This window comes from Pantherophis guttatus, chromosome 7 (assembly GCF_059756535.1).
Source record: "Pantherophis guttatus breed Tessera chromosome 7, ASM5975653v1, whole genome shotgun sequence".
In the NCBI taxonomy this organism is placed as follows: Eukaryota; Metazoa; Chordata; class Lepidosauria; order Squamata; family Colubridae; genus Pantherophis; species Pantherophis guttatus.
The window spans coordinates 44497015-44512161 of record NC_142069.1 but is presented as its reverse complement, the minus strand read 5'-3'; the positions used below and the strand labels follow the sequence as shown (position 1 = coordinate 44512161).

The 15147-nt window shown below is 35.5% G+C and overlaps 1 protein-coding gene across 5 annotated transcripts in view; it reads right to left on the bottom strand.

Moving 5' to 3' along the window:
• OSBPL8 (oxysterol binding protein like 8) overlaps positions 1–15147 on the bottom strand; it is a 125946-nt gene that overhangs the window by 92372 nt on the left and 18427 nt on the right. For all 5 annotated transcript variants that reach the window (XM_087874084.1, XM_034402741.3, XM_034402740.3 and 2 more), the window contains exon 2: positions 6342–6431. In XM_087874084.1, the coding sequence (XP_087730210.1) occupies positions 6342–6383 (42 nt within the window). In that variant the 5' untranslated portion in view covers positions 6384–6431. The remainder of the gene's footprint in view (positions 1–6341; positions 6432–15147) is intronic.

The window sequence follows — 15147 nt, the reverse complement described above, 5'->3', positions numbered from 1 at the left end:
GAATTGATTGAGAATGATATTGATTACTGGTAACTGCACCAGAATGACAAAGATAGCTGGTTTGTTGCAAACCTGCTTGGAATATTTTAGAAATGGCATGTGTAACCATTGTTTGAAAATCCACTTCCTGACTACTGTTTTGAATATCTTCCCCACTAAGCCCAGCAGCGGTTGGGGTGAAAGTGGCTTCAGGAGGACCTTGATTTAGTGAATTAAGACCTGAAAAATTAGGCCCTTGAGGAGCCAAACCTCTAGGAATATTTATCATAAATTGTCCTTGTTGTTCTCTAAACATAGAATCTTGTGACTGAATTTCTTCAGTTTCCTCATTAATCTGATTATTGTCATCAATAAGTTGTTTATTATCAGACATTTCATAATGATATGTGTTAGAAGCCGATTGTGCAGCACACTTGGCTTTGGTAAATTGACGCTCTAAAGCTTTATGTCTACGTGTTTCCATCTTATTCATTGTTTTAATAATGTCATCAGACAATGAATTGGCAGACTGTTGAGGCTGTGTCACATTTTTTGTTTTAGCTCGTTTTTTTCTAAATTGCTGAGGAGAATGTACTTTAGGAGGAGAAGCGACCTGTTCCAGGTCAGATGATAGATTATCGTCTGCCATATTTAATTAAAGATTGTATTCAATCAATATTATAATAATAATAATAATAATTAATTTTTAATTTTTTTAAAAAATATAATTAATTAATTAATTAATTCAAGGTATAATAATATTTTTATCAAACAACAATTAATTAGAGCAACTTCCCTGAGATGAACTTCTGTCAGTTGATGTAAGCAAATGATGAACGAAGTTTTGACAGTTAAAAAATGGCTGCGCTGTCAGTTGCTTGCCTCAGCAACTGTCAGTTTAACGAAGATTCCTCGAGCCCAACGTTTCCGAACTGATCTCTTGTGGTATATTAATAGTATAACACTCGAGTGTATAACTTGAGAAAAAAATCACAACTTTCAAAAATAAGTATGCCTGGCTCAGGCAGGAACTTTAAATAGTCTGTCAATTTTCTTTAAATTTAAATAGATTCTTTCATTAGGAGTCTGAATCCAACATCAGAAACTCCTTCGCCACTAATAAATAACGAAACTTCAAAGGTGTTATTGGATACTGAAAACACTGTGGCTTAAATAAACAAAGCAGCTTTCAAGCGTTACAATGTAGCTCAATTAAAACAGAAACTTCCACATGAGACTGAAAGTTACTTTACAAACTATGTAGCCGCTGATAAGCAAGAGAGGGCTGCAATAGTATTAACGTTATTCAGCAGCTGAAAAACACCTCGGCTAAATTAAAGAAACAGCGTCCAAACCACAGCGGATCGCTGCTGACAGATCGGCAAGGCGGCTAGCAGCCCCTTAGCGCCGCAATTTAAATCGGCAAGGCGGCTAGCAGTCCCTTAGCGCCGTAACTTTAAGCAAGAAAAAATTTACTTCAGTACAGACAGCAAATTAATCAGACAGCTTCCAAACCTCTGCAGGTCGTTGTTGATTGAACGGCAAGGCAGCTAGCAGCCCCTTAACGCCGCAATTTAAATAGCGATTTTTTTTTTAAAACAATTGTAAAGCTGTCAAGACAGAAGCCATTAACGCAGCCCTCTAATAAATTATAATAATAATGATGATGAATTAGACAGATTATCTGTAGAACAAAAAGCACTCTAGACCTATTGAGTCAACTGAGTGAAAAAGACTGAGCATGCGCAGAAGGAAGGGGCGGAACCATACTGCAGAGGGAGATAAATATTTGACAAGCACTCAGTAAAACAAATCAAAGGAGTGAAGGTTCCCATAACTGAGGAATGTCGGCACAACGATGCATGAAAATGAAGCCTGATTGGACTGGCTGCGCGCCTTCTCAAACTGTCGCTCCAGGGCTTTGTGCCTCCTGGAAGCGTCCTTGTCCGCAGCAGATGAAGGTTTGGTCTTTTTAGAAAGTGGAGCGCCAGATGAAGACGATGGATGTGAAGAACCTTTTCGGGACTTTTTACGCTGCTTGGTCTGTTCGAGAAGGCGTTCAGGGGAACTGTTGTTGTCCTCTAGTTCTGATGAGAGATCACGTTCCGCCATGTTAGGACCTCTTGTGTTTTTTGTTTTTTGTTTGTAAGAAAGGATGAATATGAATTTCAAGTAAGTATTTTTATATTTTTATGGTTATATATATAGGTATATATATATAGTTATTGATTTTTTTTTAAACAGGAAACAGCTGAGGATCAACAGTAGTGAATGAACAGAGCCAAAAAAACCAGCAGGTAAGTCCAGGAGGAGAGGAGGGGGGTGGGTGGGTGGGGGAGTACTGAAAAACTAGCCGATTGCTCCACAGAGGCAAGCTAGTGAGACCTGCAATTGCCAGCAGAGAGGAAGATTGGCTTCTAGGAGTCAATTGCGCAGGCGCGAAAGCAGTTGCTAGGCAGAAAAACACAACCGTTGAATCCACTTTCCCTTAAGACTAAAGGGAATGGCGCCAGGCAAGACTGCAGGCTGAGGGCAATAGATTCACCAGGAAGGCCCCTCCTTTAAGTCTCCCTTGAAGGACAGTTGAAAGCCAGCCAGGCAAGGGAAAGTCCAGGATATGAGGGAGGCTTTGTTGCAGATAAAGCGCGAGCTGCCGCTAAGCGCAGCTCCCAGCGCTGAGGTGGCTAAAATGGCGCGCAACTATTAAACTGTCCAAGCGCCGCCGCCGAAAAACCCCCATGGAATGCGGAATGCAGCCAATACTCAAAGAAGGCAGCAGAAGCCTCAGAAGCGCTTCCCGGGCTGCGCAGAGACAGGGTGGGCGCTCCGGCGATCGAGGGGCGCTCCGGCAACCGAAGAGACTGCAGGAGGAGGCTATGATGATGTCTCTGTGATAGCTAAGTGTGCGATCACTCAGAAGTGATCCCAATGCAAGTCCAGTCACAATGAGAAAGACGCCGCTGAGAGGAGGGCGTCAATCTCAAGCCGCCAAATTTAAACTCCAGTCCAAAACGGCAAGGGCGGTGTTGCCGGCAGGCCGGGGAACCTACCCACACGCCTGCGGCTATTAGGCGAAGTTGAGAGACAGATAATTAGCCGGGCTTCAGAGGAAGAAATTAGTCACTGACAGCCTGCCTGAGGCAGCAGGCAGACTCACCCCCGGCAGAATTTAGCGAAGAGGAGAAAACTGATGAAAATAATGAGGGAAACTCTTGAAGAATCCAAAGCTTCAGGAACAAAGTATAGTAGGATAGCAGAGAAATTTTCAGACAGTGTCACAGGCTCAACTGAGTGAACTAAACTGGGACTCTGTTGAGCAAGTGGGCGTGTCTGAAGAGAAATCTCTTAAAGGAACACACTCAGTGTAGGCTACCCAACTACTGAACTACCCGAAGCTTTGGATTCTCCAAGCTGCGCGTTGGAGAATGGGTTCATCTTCAGCTGGTTTCCTCAATGAACACACTTATAGCCTCCAGATTGATTTGCCAAATACTATTGCAATAATTATATTTGGAATTCATGGGGAATTCTTTTACAACCAATAGTTCAGGCTTTGCTAGGAGTTCTCCAAAAGGAATTTTTGGAATCAAGTTGAGTTCATTGCCAAAAATAAATCCAGTAACATTTGAGAAGATCCACTTAAATATTTCTTCCCTCTTTACTTGTTGTATAAAATCAACAATTGTATGAGATGCATGAATAAAATATGCCTGCTTTGAATGAAAGAATCTTAAGACAACTGTGGAACTATGTTGGACAACATCTACCTGATAAAAGAAATGTGTGTTCCACGATAAGGAAGCTTGGAACAGCAAACCAGCATATTTATAAGTACGTATCACTGTATTGGCATCCCATTAAATTGTTATTTATATGTTGTAGTGTTGTAGTGCCAATGCAGAAGACCACTGTTACTTTGAAAAGTTTGGTGACATTTTGATTTCACTTTTATATTAAGAAAAATCTATAAGTTTAGAGTTCATTTTTAGCTAACCTGCTTTTTACTCTTCTTTGATGAATTAAAAAAAGGAGGGAGGTTCTTCACATAGTTTCAAAGCTTTGAAACTCTCAGACTTTCAATTCCCATCCTAGAGGTGTGTGCCACCCATCCCCAATACAAGGTCTTGCAGTCTTCTGACCATAGCGGGGCCACAAAGTCATGGTCCCAAGTTTTGATAAAAACCTTGAGGTTCTTGTTGTTTGTTGGCAGCTTCTGCACTGGGTACTGGGTACTGTGGAAATTAGCTGCTCTAGGGGTATCTCTGCTATCATTATTAAGGAACTACTAATAGCTTGCAAGAGATTTGGGTATCATCTTGCTTGGTACATACCCTTCCAAAAGAACCAAATGCCTGGGCACATGATCATTACCCCCAGACTTGGCAAAACAACATGTTGTGCAACAAATAACAACTCAGGTTTTTAAAATAAAATAGAAGTTGTTATTTTAAAAAATAAGAAACAAATGCCCTCAATGCTTTTACATTTCCACTTTTTTTTTTTTTTTGCTTTAATTTATATACCACCCTTCTCCGGAGACTCAGGGCGGCTTACAATGCGTTAAGCAATAACTTGGGAAACAGATACAATTTGTGTACATAGCAAACTTGGAACTGCATTATCTGCTAACATTGGAGAGTGATGATTAGAAGATGAGCCTGAATTATAGAATGCACCCTTGCTCTACCTCTATTTTGATGGAAACAGTTTCAAAAGGGTACCCTCGTAAAGAGCATTTGACTCTCAGTGAAATGTTACAATAAGGAGTCTGGATAACAATGACCAACCTTTTATTCATTGAGCATCCATGAAATTTTCCCATAGCTGCTACCTTGGAATCAGATCAAAAGTAAACTTGAAATCCACAAAGGATGCAAAGTACCCTTTAGTGGGTAAAAAGTATTTTTCAACTGAATAGTGCAGGACCAGACAGAGGTCTAAGGCTGAATAGTTCTCTCTAAATCTCATCTGTTCCTCAACAAGAATATTTTCACTTTAAATCCAATCTAATAGTTTAAATGCCACATGATATATAACTTGATTATATTAAGCAAATTACTAGAACTATAATTAGTCTACTTTGGTTTCATTTCATATTATACAAATCTTATCCCAAAGAGAAAGAATATGTTTCTCATCAGCCCAATTTCACTAACATATTTTCATGTAGCTACTTTTTTCTGCTCTTATATAGACAAAATTAAAGCTCTATATATTCAAGACACTGAAAGTAGTCTATGTTTTGCTGCATCTTTAACACTATTTAGCAGTTTCTACTAATAACTTATTTAATTATTTATTTGCTTATTTATTTAATTTATTTATTTATATTTCATATTTCTAAACTGCAATTTAAGATTATTTTTTAAATTATGAGATTATAAAATTATAAAATTTCAAAGAAATAAATTCAAAGGCCATTTAACTGGTTAATAAAGGCAAAGGGAATGCTTTCGTGGCTGCAGCCAACCCCATGACTGCATGGTCCTTTGTGGACCCTCCACAAGACCGTAGAGCCAGGTTTTGACACCGTTACGAAAGGCCAGGAAAGTGGGGGCAAGCATCAAAGAAGGCTCTCTTCCTAGACCCCACCAGTCAAATTGTTTTGACTGACAAGGTCAGCAGCATACTTTCCCTACTGATTGAGTGGGATAGGCTGATGTGACAGGGTAAAGCTGATTCCATAAGCAGCCTGGCCCCATGCCACATAGGGCTTTATAAGTGATGATCAACATCTTGAATTGGACCCAGAAGCACACTGACTTCTGCAACTGTACCCTTCTATGGGCATCCAATGTAGCTCTCACAGCCTCATTCTATATGCTGAAGCTTCTAGATACTTTTCAAGGGCAGCCCCATGTAGAGCTTGTTGCAACAGCCCAATATATTTTGATATTAAAAATAACTGGATATTTTGTTTGTAAATCTAGATATGCTTTGATTTGTTTTAGCCTGCACAGGGTTAGAGGGTTCTTTCTGGTGCCTGCTAGGCAGTCTACTAGGCAGTCTTGACTCCTGGAACAAATCCTGTAGTTTTCTTTAGCAATGTTGTTTGAAGAGCTTTGCCACCACTTTCTTCCTATGGCCCAAAGAGAGTGATCAGCCCTAAATTTCTAAGGATTAGAACTCTCACTCTTGGGGTTTCCACATCAGTACCTTTAATCACCATAACAAACTAGCTTTCTTAATATTTTATTCATTTTAAAGTTTTAAGAAAAACATACTGAAGGGTGTACAGTAGACTGCTTATTTAAAAATAGATCTTGGTTAAAATTAATTATGGAAAGGAATATAGTTTTGTACACACTCATATATTTTAGGAAATTTCTTCTCAATGGATGTATTATTTGCCAACTACTCACCGATGCTCTATCAGAGTCCCCCTCAAATGAAGCAATTTCCATCCTGTGGGCACAGCTTTTTTTTCCATTAAAGTACTTCCATTCTTCAGTCTATCAAAAAAAAAAAGAGGGCAGGAATAACTATGAAGTATTTGATAGAGAAAATGGAGCTTCTCTGAAGGACAATGGTGTAAGAGATCCCACCTAAAAAAGATACAGGAGTATAATAAGATTTCCTTCAAAAAGGCAATGTGAATAACATTTATTTTCTAATTGGGAAGACAATTAACATGCTTTTGTTTTGGAATACGTAACATTTTTCAATGCTAGAGCTTGCTGATTCTGTTGAAGGGTCCAATTAGATTAATCAAATGGATTACCTGCATATCATCAAAGTTTATTGTGAACACTGCAAGCAATTCATGCAGGAGGCAGCTGGTTGCCTTTCCATCACCACCACTTAAATTTTCTCTTTTTTCTCTTCCCACACGCACATATACAACAACCAATTTCCTGCCTACCTCTGAACTATAACAAACATGTTCCAAGGCATTAAGTAGAAAATGCTATTTTAAAGGGCAGATGAGAAAGTTAAAAGGGACTATTGCTTTTGGATGGTGAGAAACTCTAATCCTAACCTCACAGAGAGATCTTAAAATCCAGTGAGTTTCTGATTTACTTGGCAGCATAAAATCAATCAGGTTAAGTCCCTCTTCCTGCGTAAATCTTTTTCCTGATTTAAATCTTATTACACTTTATCCTAAAAGAAGTAAAAGGAGACAGGATGATTTTTAAAAAGGTTAAAAGCCCAAGAACTACACATTCTTGTATCTCTTTTTACGTTGCAGACCCATTTCTGGGTATTTATGAGCATGTCCCCAATTGGTCAGCTTACTTATTAAGGCAGTATCCTGTGCAAATTTAGGATTAAATCCACTTAGCTATAAAGGAATTAATACTGAAACATAGGATTCAACTGCCCATCTGCAGTGTATATGTGCTTCAAATCCTATACAGTAGTAGTGAGATTTCCTCCAGAATAAACATATATCAAAACTGTATTTGCAAAGGAAGGAAGAGGATGAGTACTTAAGTGGCTTCAGCAAGGCAGTTATAGTGAGAAAAAAAATCCAATTTAATTTTGCTATATTAATCCATTATTTCTGATTATGCTGCATGTCATGTTTATGCATGACATGCTATTAGCATTTCTAAGTAAAAGAAGCTTTCTAAGTGACATCACCAATGATGATTCTGCTGCATAATTTTCAACTTCATGATATTAAACTGTCATCCTCAGCATATGCATATTTGTTTTTTTGATTAGGTCTAATACATATTTATGTCATGACAACATTTTTTAAGATATGGATCATTATTTACAAGCTGGTAATTGCAGACAGGTACAGCAACAGTGAAAAAAGAGAAGCAAATTCTAATGCTATAATTGGGACATCCATTTCTGTAGTTTAAATAATTTTAATATATAAATTTGTATAAATAAAGTAAGCAGAAGTTTCATTTTATTACCGTACTAGTATTCTATTGCTAAGTGTTTTGTCTCTTAATTAGGGGTTCTGGAATTTTTTTGTTGGTGGCCTGAAAAAGTTAAAAACCCTTGTTTAAGGACATGTCCACTAAATGTTGGAAATGGCATCAGATACCTGATTCATATTATCATATGTGGTGGACATGCCCAAAATTAAAAAAATATTGGACAAAAATTCATACATGGTTGGAAAAATGATAAAACAACATATAGATTTAAAACCAGAATTATTTTTGTTCGGCATTTTACCTGATAAGTATAACAAGGGAAATATATATTTGATTTTACATGTATTAACTGCAGCTAGAATTGTATTTGCACAACAATGGAAAAGTAGAGTTCCCTACAGATGAAAATGTGATTAAAAAAATATTAGAATGTGCAGAAATGGATAGACTAACACTTACAATTAAAGAAAAGAAAGAAACTGAATACTTTTTGACATGGGACTTATTGTATCAATGGTTAGCTAATAAAAACAAGTTAGAAACATATAAATATAAAGATACAAGGAGGTTTGTTAAAATGGATATAGCAATTATTATTATTATTATTATTATTATTATTATTATATACTTTATTCATTAAACATGAAACTCAGTCAACTGAACATTCAAAAATGCATCACAAATACCATTGACTGGTGCTAATGGTTGATATGGGTTGCTCCCAGCATCCTAAGTATCAACCAAGTACCTTCTTAAGATGTACGATGTTCCGAGTAGTGCAGTTTTTTGCAGTTCCACCGGTGTTATTGCAGGAAGCTGCAATTATTATCATCATCATTATCATCATTATTAACTCTTTTATTCATTAAACATGAAACTCAGTCAACTGAACATTTAAAAATGTATCACAAATATAACTGATTGGCCCTAATGGTTGATACAGGTTGCTGCCAGCATCCTAGGTATCAACAATGTATCTTCTTAAGATGTATGATGTTCTGAGTAGCGCAGTTTTTTGCAGTTCCACTGGTGTTGTTGTAGGAAACTGCAATTTCTTGATGTATTTTATGGTACCTGGTCTTGGACATGGTACCAAGTGTCCCGACGACAATGGATATCACTGTTACATGTTTCATCCATAATTGTGTAGTTTTGATGGCCAGAAAAAGGAATAAATGAAGCAAGTTTATTTTTCCATAACAAGAATATTTATTTCTTCCATGCTCTTCCCAACTCTTGTTATATTAATACTAGGAATGATTTCTGTGGTATAAAGGAATAAAATAAATGCCTACATAGCACATAATGCAACAACAACAAACGTGAGCAAAAAGACATTCAGTAACATTTCCTTTGTTAACTTGCTATTTCAATTTTGAGCATCCTGTTTACTGACTTCAAAAGTTGACTGCGCTATCTGCAGTGATAGAAAACTGAAAAATATGGCATTCTCTGTATCAAACAATGGTAATACCAAACAGCATTTAATGTATTTCACTATAAATATATTTTGCATGAGTCATATGTTGATAATATTTAGTACTACAGCACAACATTTCCCCCCAAACTTTTTAAAGCAATATCCAAAGGAAATTATGTTACATAATCTGTTTCATCATGGCAATCATGATGAAGCAGGAAATCACTGCATGGCACATAAACAAAAACCTGCTTATGACCATTTGAGTAGATTAAATTGAGTAGATTAAAAACAGACTACGGTAATACATTTCTTAGGAGCAATTCAATAAATATGCAGACTATGCATCTTTTTTCATAGGTAGTTCCCTTCCCAATGAAAAGTAACTACTGCAGTTGCAATTGAGATGTCAGCCTCTTAATCCAATTCAGCAATTAAACGAAGAAAAAATGTTGTCTTTTGAATATCTGGCCAGATAAATTTGCCCATATAAAATAGCTAGGTGCTGTCTTCTGTTCAAGTCATTTCTGTAAGTTCTACACTATATGAACTAATTCAGAGTACACTTTGTGCTTATACTTCTTACTTCCTAACAAAACTAAATTATACTGTAAAGGGGCAGATGATTCAAAATGCACACTGTATCCCATTTGGGGGGGACACAAATTAACAAATGATCAGTCATTAAACTTGTTGAATAAACCACAGCCTTAAACATTTGGTGATTTTGTTTAAATAAGTAATTGCTAACACTGTATTCATTGATTAAATGGGAAAAAATCATATATAATTTTTCCTGAAAAAAATTACTTTGTATGGGAGCAAGGATTTATCTTACCTCTTTGACAGTGGTAGATTGCTACCGGTTCGCCCTGGATCGGGCGAATCGGTAGCAGCAGCGGCAGAGGCTCCGCCCACCTGCCCGGATGCTTCTGCGCATGTGCAGAAGTGTCACACGCATGCGCGCACCCAAGCAAACCAGTAATGACGGGTTTTGAAACCCGCCCCTGCTGTGATATATCTAAAACAAATAATCCTATTTATGAAAATAGGCATTCCAAATGTTCCATACAATATTGTGTATGGGTAGCTCTGCTCCAAATGAATTGAATAATAACTGTCTTCAGCAGGGGTGAAATGCTCCCGGTTCGGACCAGATCGCCCAATCCGGTAGTGATAGCGGCAGGTGGTTCGGAGAATCGGTAGCATAAATTCCTGCCCCCGCCCCCATGCCCAGATGAGCCACGCTATCATCAGAGGCTTTTTTTTTTACTTTTAAAAGCATTTTTCCTACAACTTCTTCGGCCCAAAAAATGCTTTTAAAAGTAAAAAAAAAAAAAGCCTCTGATGATTGCGTAGCTCAGCTGGGATCATCAGAGGCTTTTAAAAGCATTTTTTCTACAACCTCTTAATGTTGTAGAAAAAAATGTTTTTAAAAGAAAAAAAAGTGGGCCATGCCCACCGTCACATAACCCCCTCACCAAGCCATGCCCACAGAACTGGTAGTAACAGATTTTACATTTCACAACTGGTCTTCAGTATGGAGCCTACTTTGCTTATGTAAGCTCTCATTTCTTTATCATGAAGACCACTTATCATTTTCCATAGAAACCACAGATATTTTTAAAAAGCAACTCTAGTTATCATTTATGAAAAAGTTATGATTGCTTATAACAGTACAGGAAATGTAAATCAATTCTCAGATTGCAAAAATGAACTAAAAATTACTATGAACAAGCTTAAAGCAAATATTAGAATCATTAACACTTTTCATCCTAAATAACTTGTTAAATGCTTAAAAATGCTATAGTGGGAATTCATTTATAACACAAAATAAAACTTTTAAAATAATTTTTCTGGATAAAATAGTTACAGATTTGTCGGTACTCTTTTGGAATTAGCAAGAAATTTGGGTTTTTTTCTTTAATTTACATCAAGTCCTCCCAATTTCATTCATCTTCTAAAGAAATAGACTATGGGAAATGTGAACTTTGGGAAAGAATTTTTTTTCTTAAGGGAAAATTTTGCAAAGTTGTACCAAAGATATAATTTATTAAATTATATCTTTGGTACAACTTTGCAAAATTTTGCAAAAATCTGTTTAAAGCAGGAAGAAAAAAGAATCAGAACTCAGAAAATTTATAGAATGCTATCTTGTGATACTAAGCATTGTAATCTAAAAATAAACAGTCTTAAAAGGCCATATATGCAAATAATACATTTAATAAATTACAAAATCTATTAAAATCTATCTGCATATGCAGAATTCCCAATTCAAATAGTAATTCTAGAAGCTTGACTACCCAATCAATATTCAGAGATGAGTCTATTAGTGATCACTACATCACAAATTAAAAGAAGTATCTCTTTATACTTTGAACTTATCTGTATATATGTCCACCATTGCACTTCTCTTCCAATGGTGGACATATCTACAGATAAGTTCAAAGTATACAGAGTATATAAAAAAAAGATCAAGTTCGATTAGAACAAACAGAATTAGACAAAATCATATTAGGGAATGAACGAAAACTAATAAGTAGATTATACAAGTTTCTAATACGGTATAAAATGGAAGAGGAAACAGTGAAAGACATGATGATCAAATGGGCACAAAATGTTAACCATGGGATAGAATTAGAGAAGTGGGAGAAGATGTGGAAAATGAACATGAAATTGACAATTGCAACGGCACACAAGGAAAACCAGATGAAAATGTTTCGTAGATGGCATCTTCCACCAGACAGAATTGTGAAAATGTTCCCCACCAATTCCCCGAAATGTTGGAAATGCAAGACTGGCTATGGAACATACTATCATCAATGGTGGACCTGCACGATGGCACAAAAATTTTGGACAAAAATTAAAATTTGGATAGTAGAAATAACTCAGAATCCAATAGAGGGAAAACCGGAACAGTTTCTGTTAGGAATTTCGATAGAAAATTATACTAAAGAAATACAGTACCTTATATTGCATATACTGACTGCAGCAAGTATTGTATACACGCAATATTGGAAGAAAGAAATATTACCATCGGAAGAGGATTTAATTAAGAAAATCCTGGAATGTGCAGAATTAGATAAATTAACTAAAGAAATTAAGGGGAAAGAAGAATCAAAGTATTATAAGGTCTGGAATAGATGGTATGATTGGTTGAAAAATAAGGAAATAAGATAAATTAATGAAGAAAGGAGGGGGAAAATGTGTATGATCTTTTGATAGTAAAGAAGAAATGATATAAAGTAGAAAATGAACGTCAAATAAGTTAATACTTAAATATCTGTAAATATTGATGTATAGAAAGAATAGATCACTGTACATAGCTGAAAAAAAAGTGATTTTTCTCTTTTTTTAACTTCTTGTTGTATGTATGTTTGATTTTTAATGTGTTTAAAATAAAAAACTTAAAAAAATAAAAATAAAAGAAGTATCTCTTAAATAAATTCTATTAGTAATCACTACATCATAAATTAAGAGAAGTATTTTGAGAATTCATATGGACGTTTTACAAGGGAAAAACTGTCTTTTTATAATAAGACTGACACATTACTAATATCAAGAAGTTGAGAGGTCAGAAAATATCTATAATTACCATAAACTAGTTGCTAACCAAATCATTTATTGACTAACAATACCTAATACGAAAATCCATTTCCAATCCATCCATTTTTATAACTGTCAGCAGTACAGCAAATTGCATCAACTCCCCTAGTAAAGAAGCTATAGTTTATGCAATCTTATTGCAACAGGTTGCCATATTGCTTACATTAAACACAAACAGTTCTCTAAAATCTGATATATGGCACATACAAGCTTAATTTTAAGATTAGCAATATTTTGCTAATCAATATTTTCTAAATATACAGATTCCTCTTTCTTAGAAATCAGAAACAGAGATCCAGAGTAGCTTGAATATGTTGCTACAATGTTATCACTTAAGTTAGGGTTACTGAACCATCTAGCTGGTGGGTTATTGGCAACAGTACATTGGCTTGCATGATAATCTTTAAATTAGAAAACATAATGAGCATGTTTTGAGTAAGACAGGGTTTTGGTGACCTTATGCAACATTAACCAGAATTTAAGAAAAGTGACTGTCACTGCGTCCCATTAGTACAAAACATAGTAGGTGGTTTTGATATACCTAAGTCTGATAACTTAGTTCTTTATTAAAAACATTATATGAAAGCTTGGTTCAACAAAGCTATGATATATGGTAAAGGTAAAATGGCCCTAATATTAATAGGTCCATCTGTTGACAAATGAAAATTAAGATCTGTAAGAAGAATAAATGCTACTGAGAATAAATGAGCAAAAAAATGGAAAAGAAAAAACTAGATATTAGAAATGGTGGAAAATATTTGTAGCTCGGGTGGTAGATGTTGGTGGTGGTTTGTTCTCCGAACTTCTTGTTCAGTTTCTGAATGTTTTGTCACCAGGCTAGGTAACATCATCAGCGGAACTTTGTCTGAAGTGTTGTTTCAGTTCTCTTATGCTTTTATATGTCTTATATAACTGAATAAACAGAGAGTGAACCATGTCCCCTCTTTGAAATATTGTCATATTCCGATACTGAGGAAGCACACATTCTTTCTCACAGCCCCTGCCCTGTGGAGTAACATGCCCACCACAGATACAAATGGCTCGCACTCCAAATGTTTTACAAGTTTATTGAGACCAGACTTTGTTTCTAGGAATGTGTTAGGATGCTTATGGATATCCTGCTGAATCTTCTGTGAATCTTATTGATGTGGTTTTGTCATGTTTTTTAAACGATGTATTTTAAATATTGTCAGCTATCCTGTTTTTGGAATTGGGTGGCTTCAACAGCCAATAAATTAAATCATATCAAATTATATTACATCAAATTGTGCAGTATACCTGAAAAAGAAAGTATCTTTTAATTATGAGCAAAAGGAGTATAATATATGAAGCCATACCATCTAAACTGCAGTGGGTGTGTACAAAAGAAGGAATTTTTAAGTTGATGATACTTACATGTTATACTTTCATGAATAATGATAAAAAAGAAAAGATGGAAAGAAAATTGCCCAATATTGTGAATGAATGCAGTCAGGGATGGGGAAACTATCTTTTAGCTTGCATGTGGATTACAAGGATGAGTGGGTCAGAGATATAGAAAAAAATGATTGTGATTCACAAAACTAAGAATAAATGAGAATATTAATAGATTCAGATCTGTTAGTAAAAGGTTTCTTTGAATATCTAGTTTAAATATAAATCTACACATATATATTGCAAAGAAATGGATGTAACAGCATAACTGATTTGACTGTTTTATGAAAGCTAGATAATTAATGAAGGATATGAAGGGGAGTATGAAGTTCTGTATATGGGCAGACCACTATTTGGTAATGAGGGAGGATGTAGGAAGGAATACACATTAAAAAATATTTCTGAAGGAATGAATATCCAGAATGAAAAACATTAATTTGTTTCCCTAGAATGAATGGAAAAGTTGATTTAAAGAAAGATATGGAAACTTCTTGGAATCAAGTGAAAATATTGCAAAGTACCACACAAAAGTGAGGAGTCATATTTTAAAAAAGGTGTTTGATGGGTCTATGAAATGAAAAGCTGCGGGTGAAAAAAAAATGAGTATTATTTCTGCAAAAGATCAGTATTAAAAATTTGTATATAGAGAAAAACCAGAATCAAAGACATTCAAATTATAAAAAGAGTTGTTTGAAAGGAGGTTAAAAGGGTTATACAAGGAGCAAAGAAAATTAGAAGAAGGAAAATAATGACATGATTTTGGATGAAACTGAAATGAGAGAATGGCAGACAAACTACTTTATAGAGATTTTGTATGGGAATGATGGTAACATGTTGAAAAGTAACCACGTTCCTAGCTCGGTATTTTTTCATATATCTTTTATACTTGTG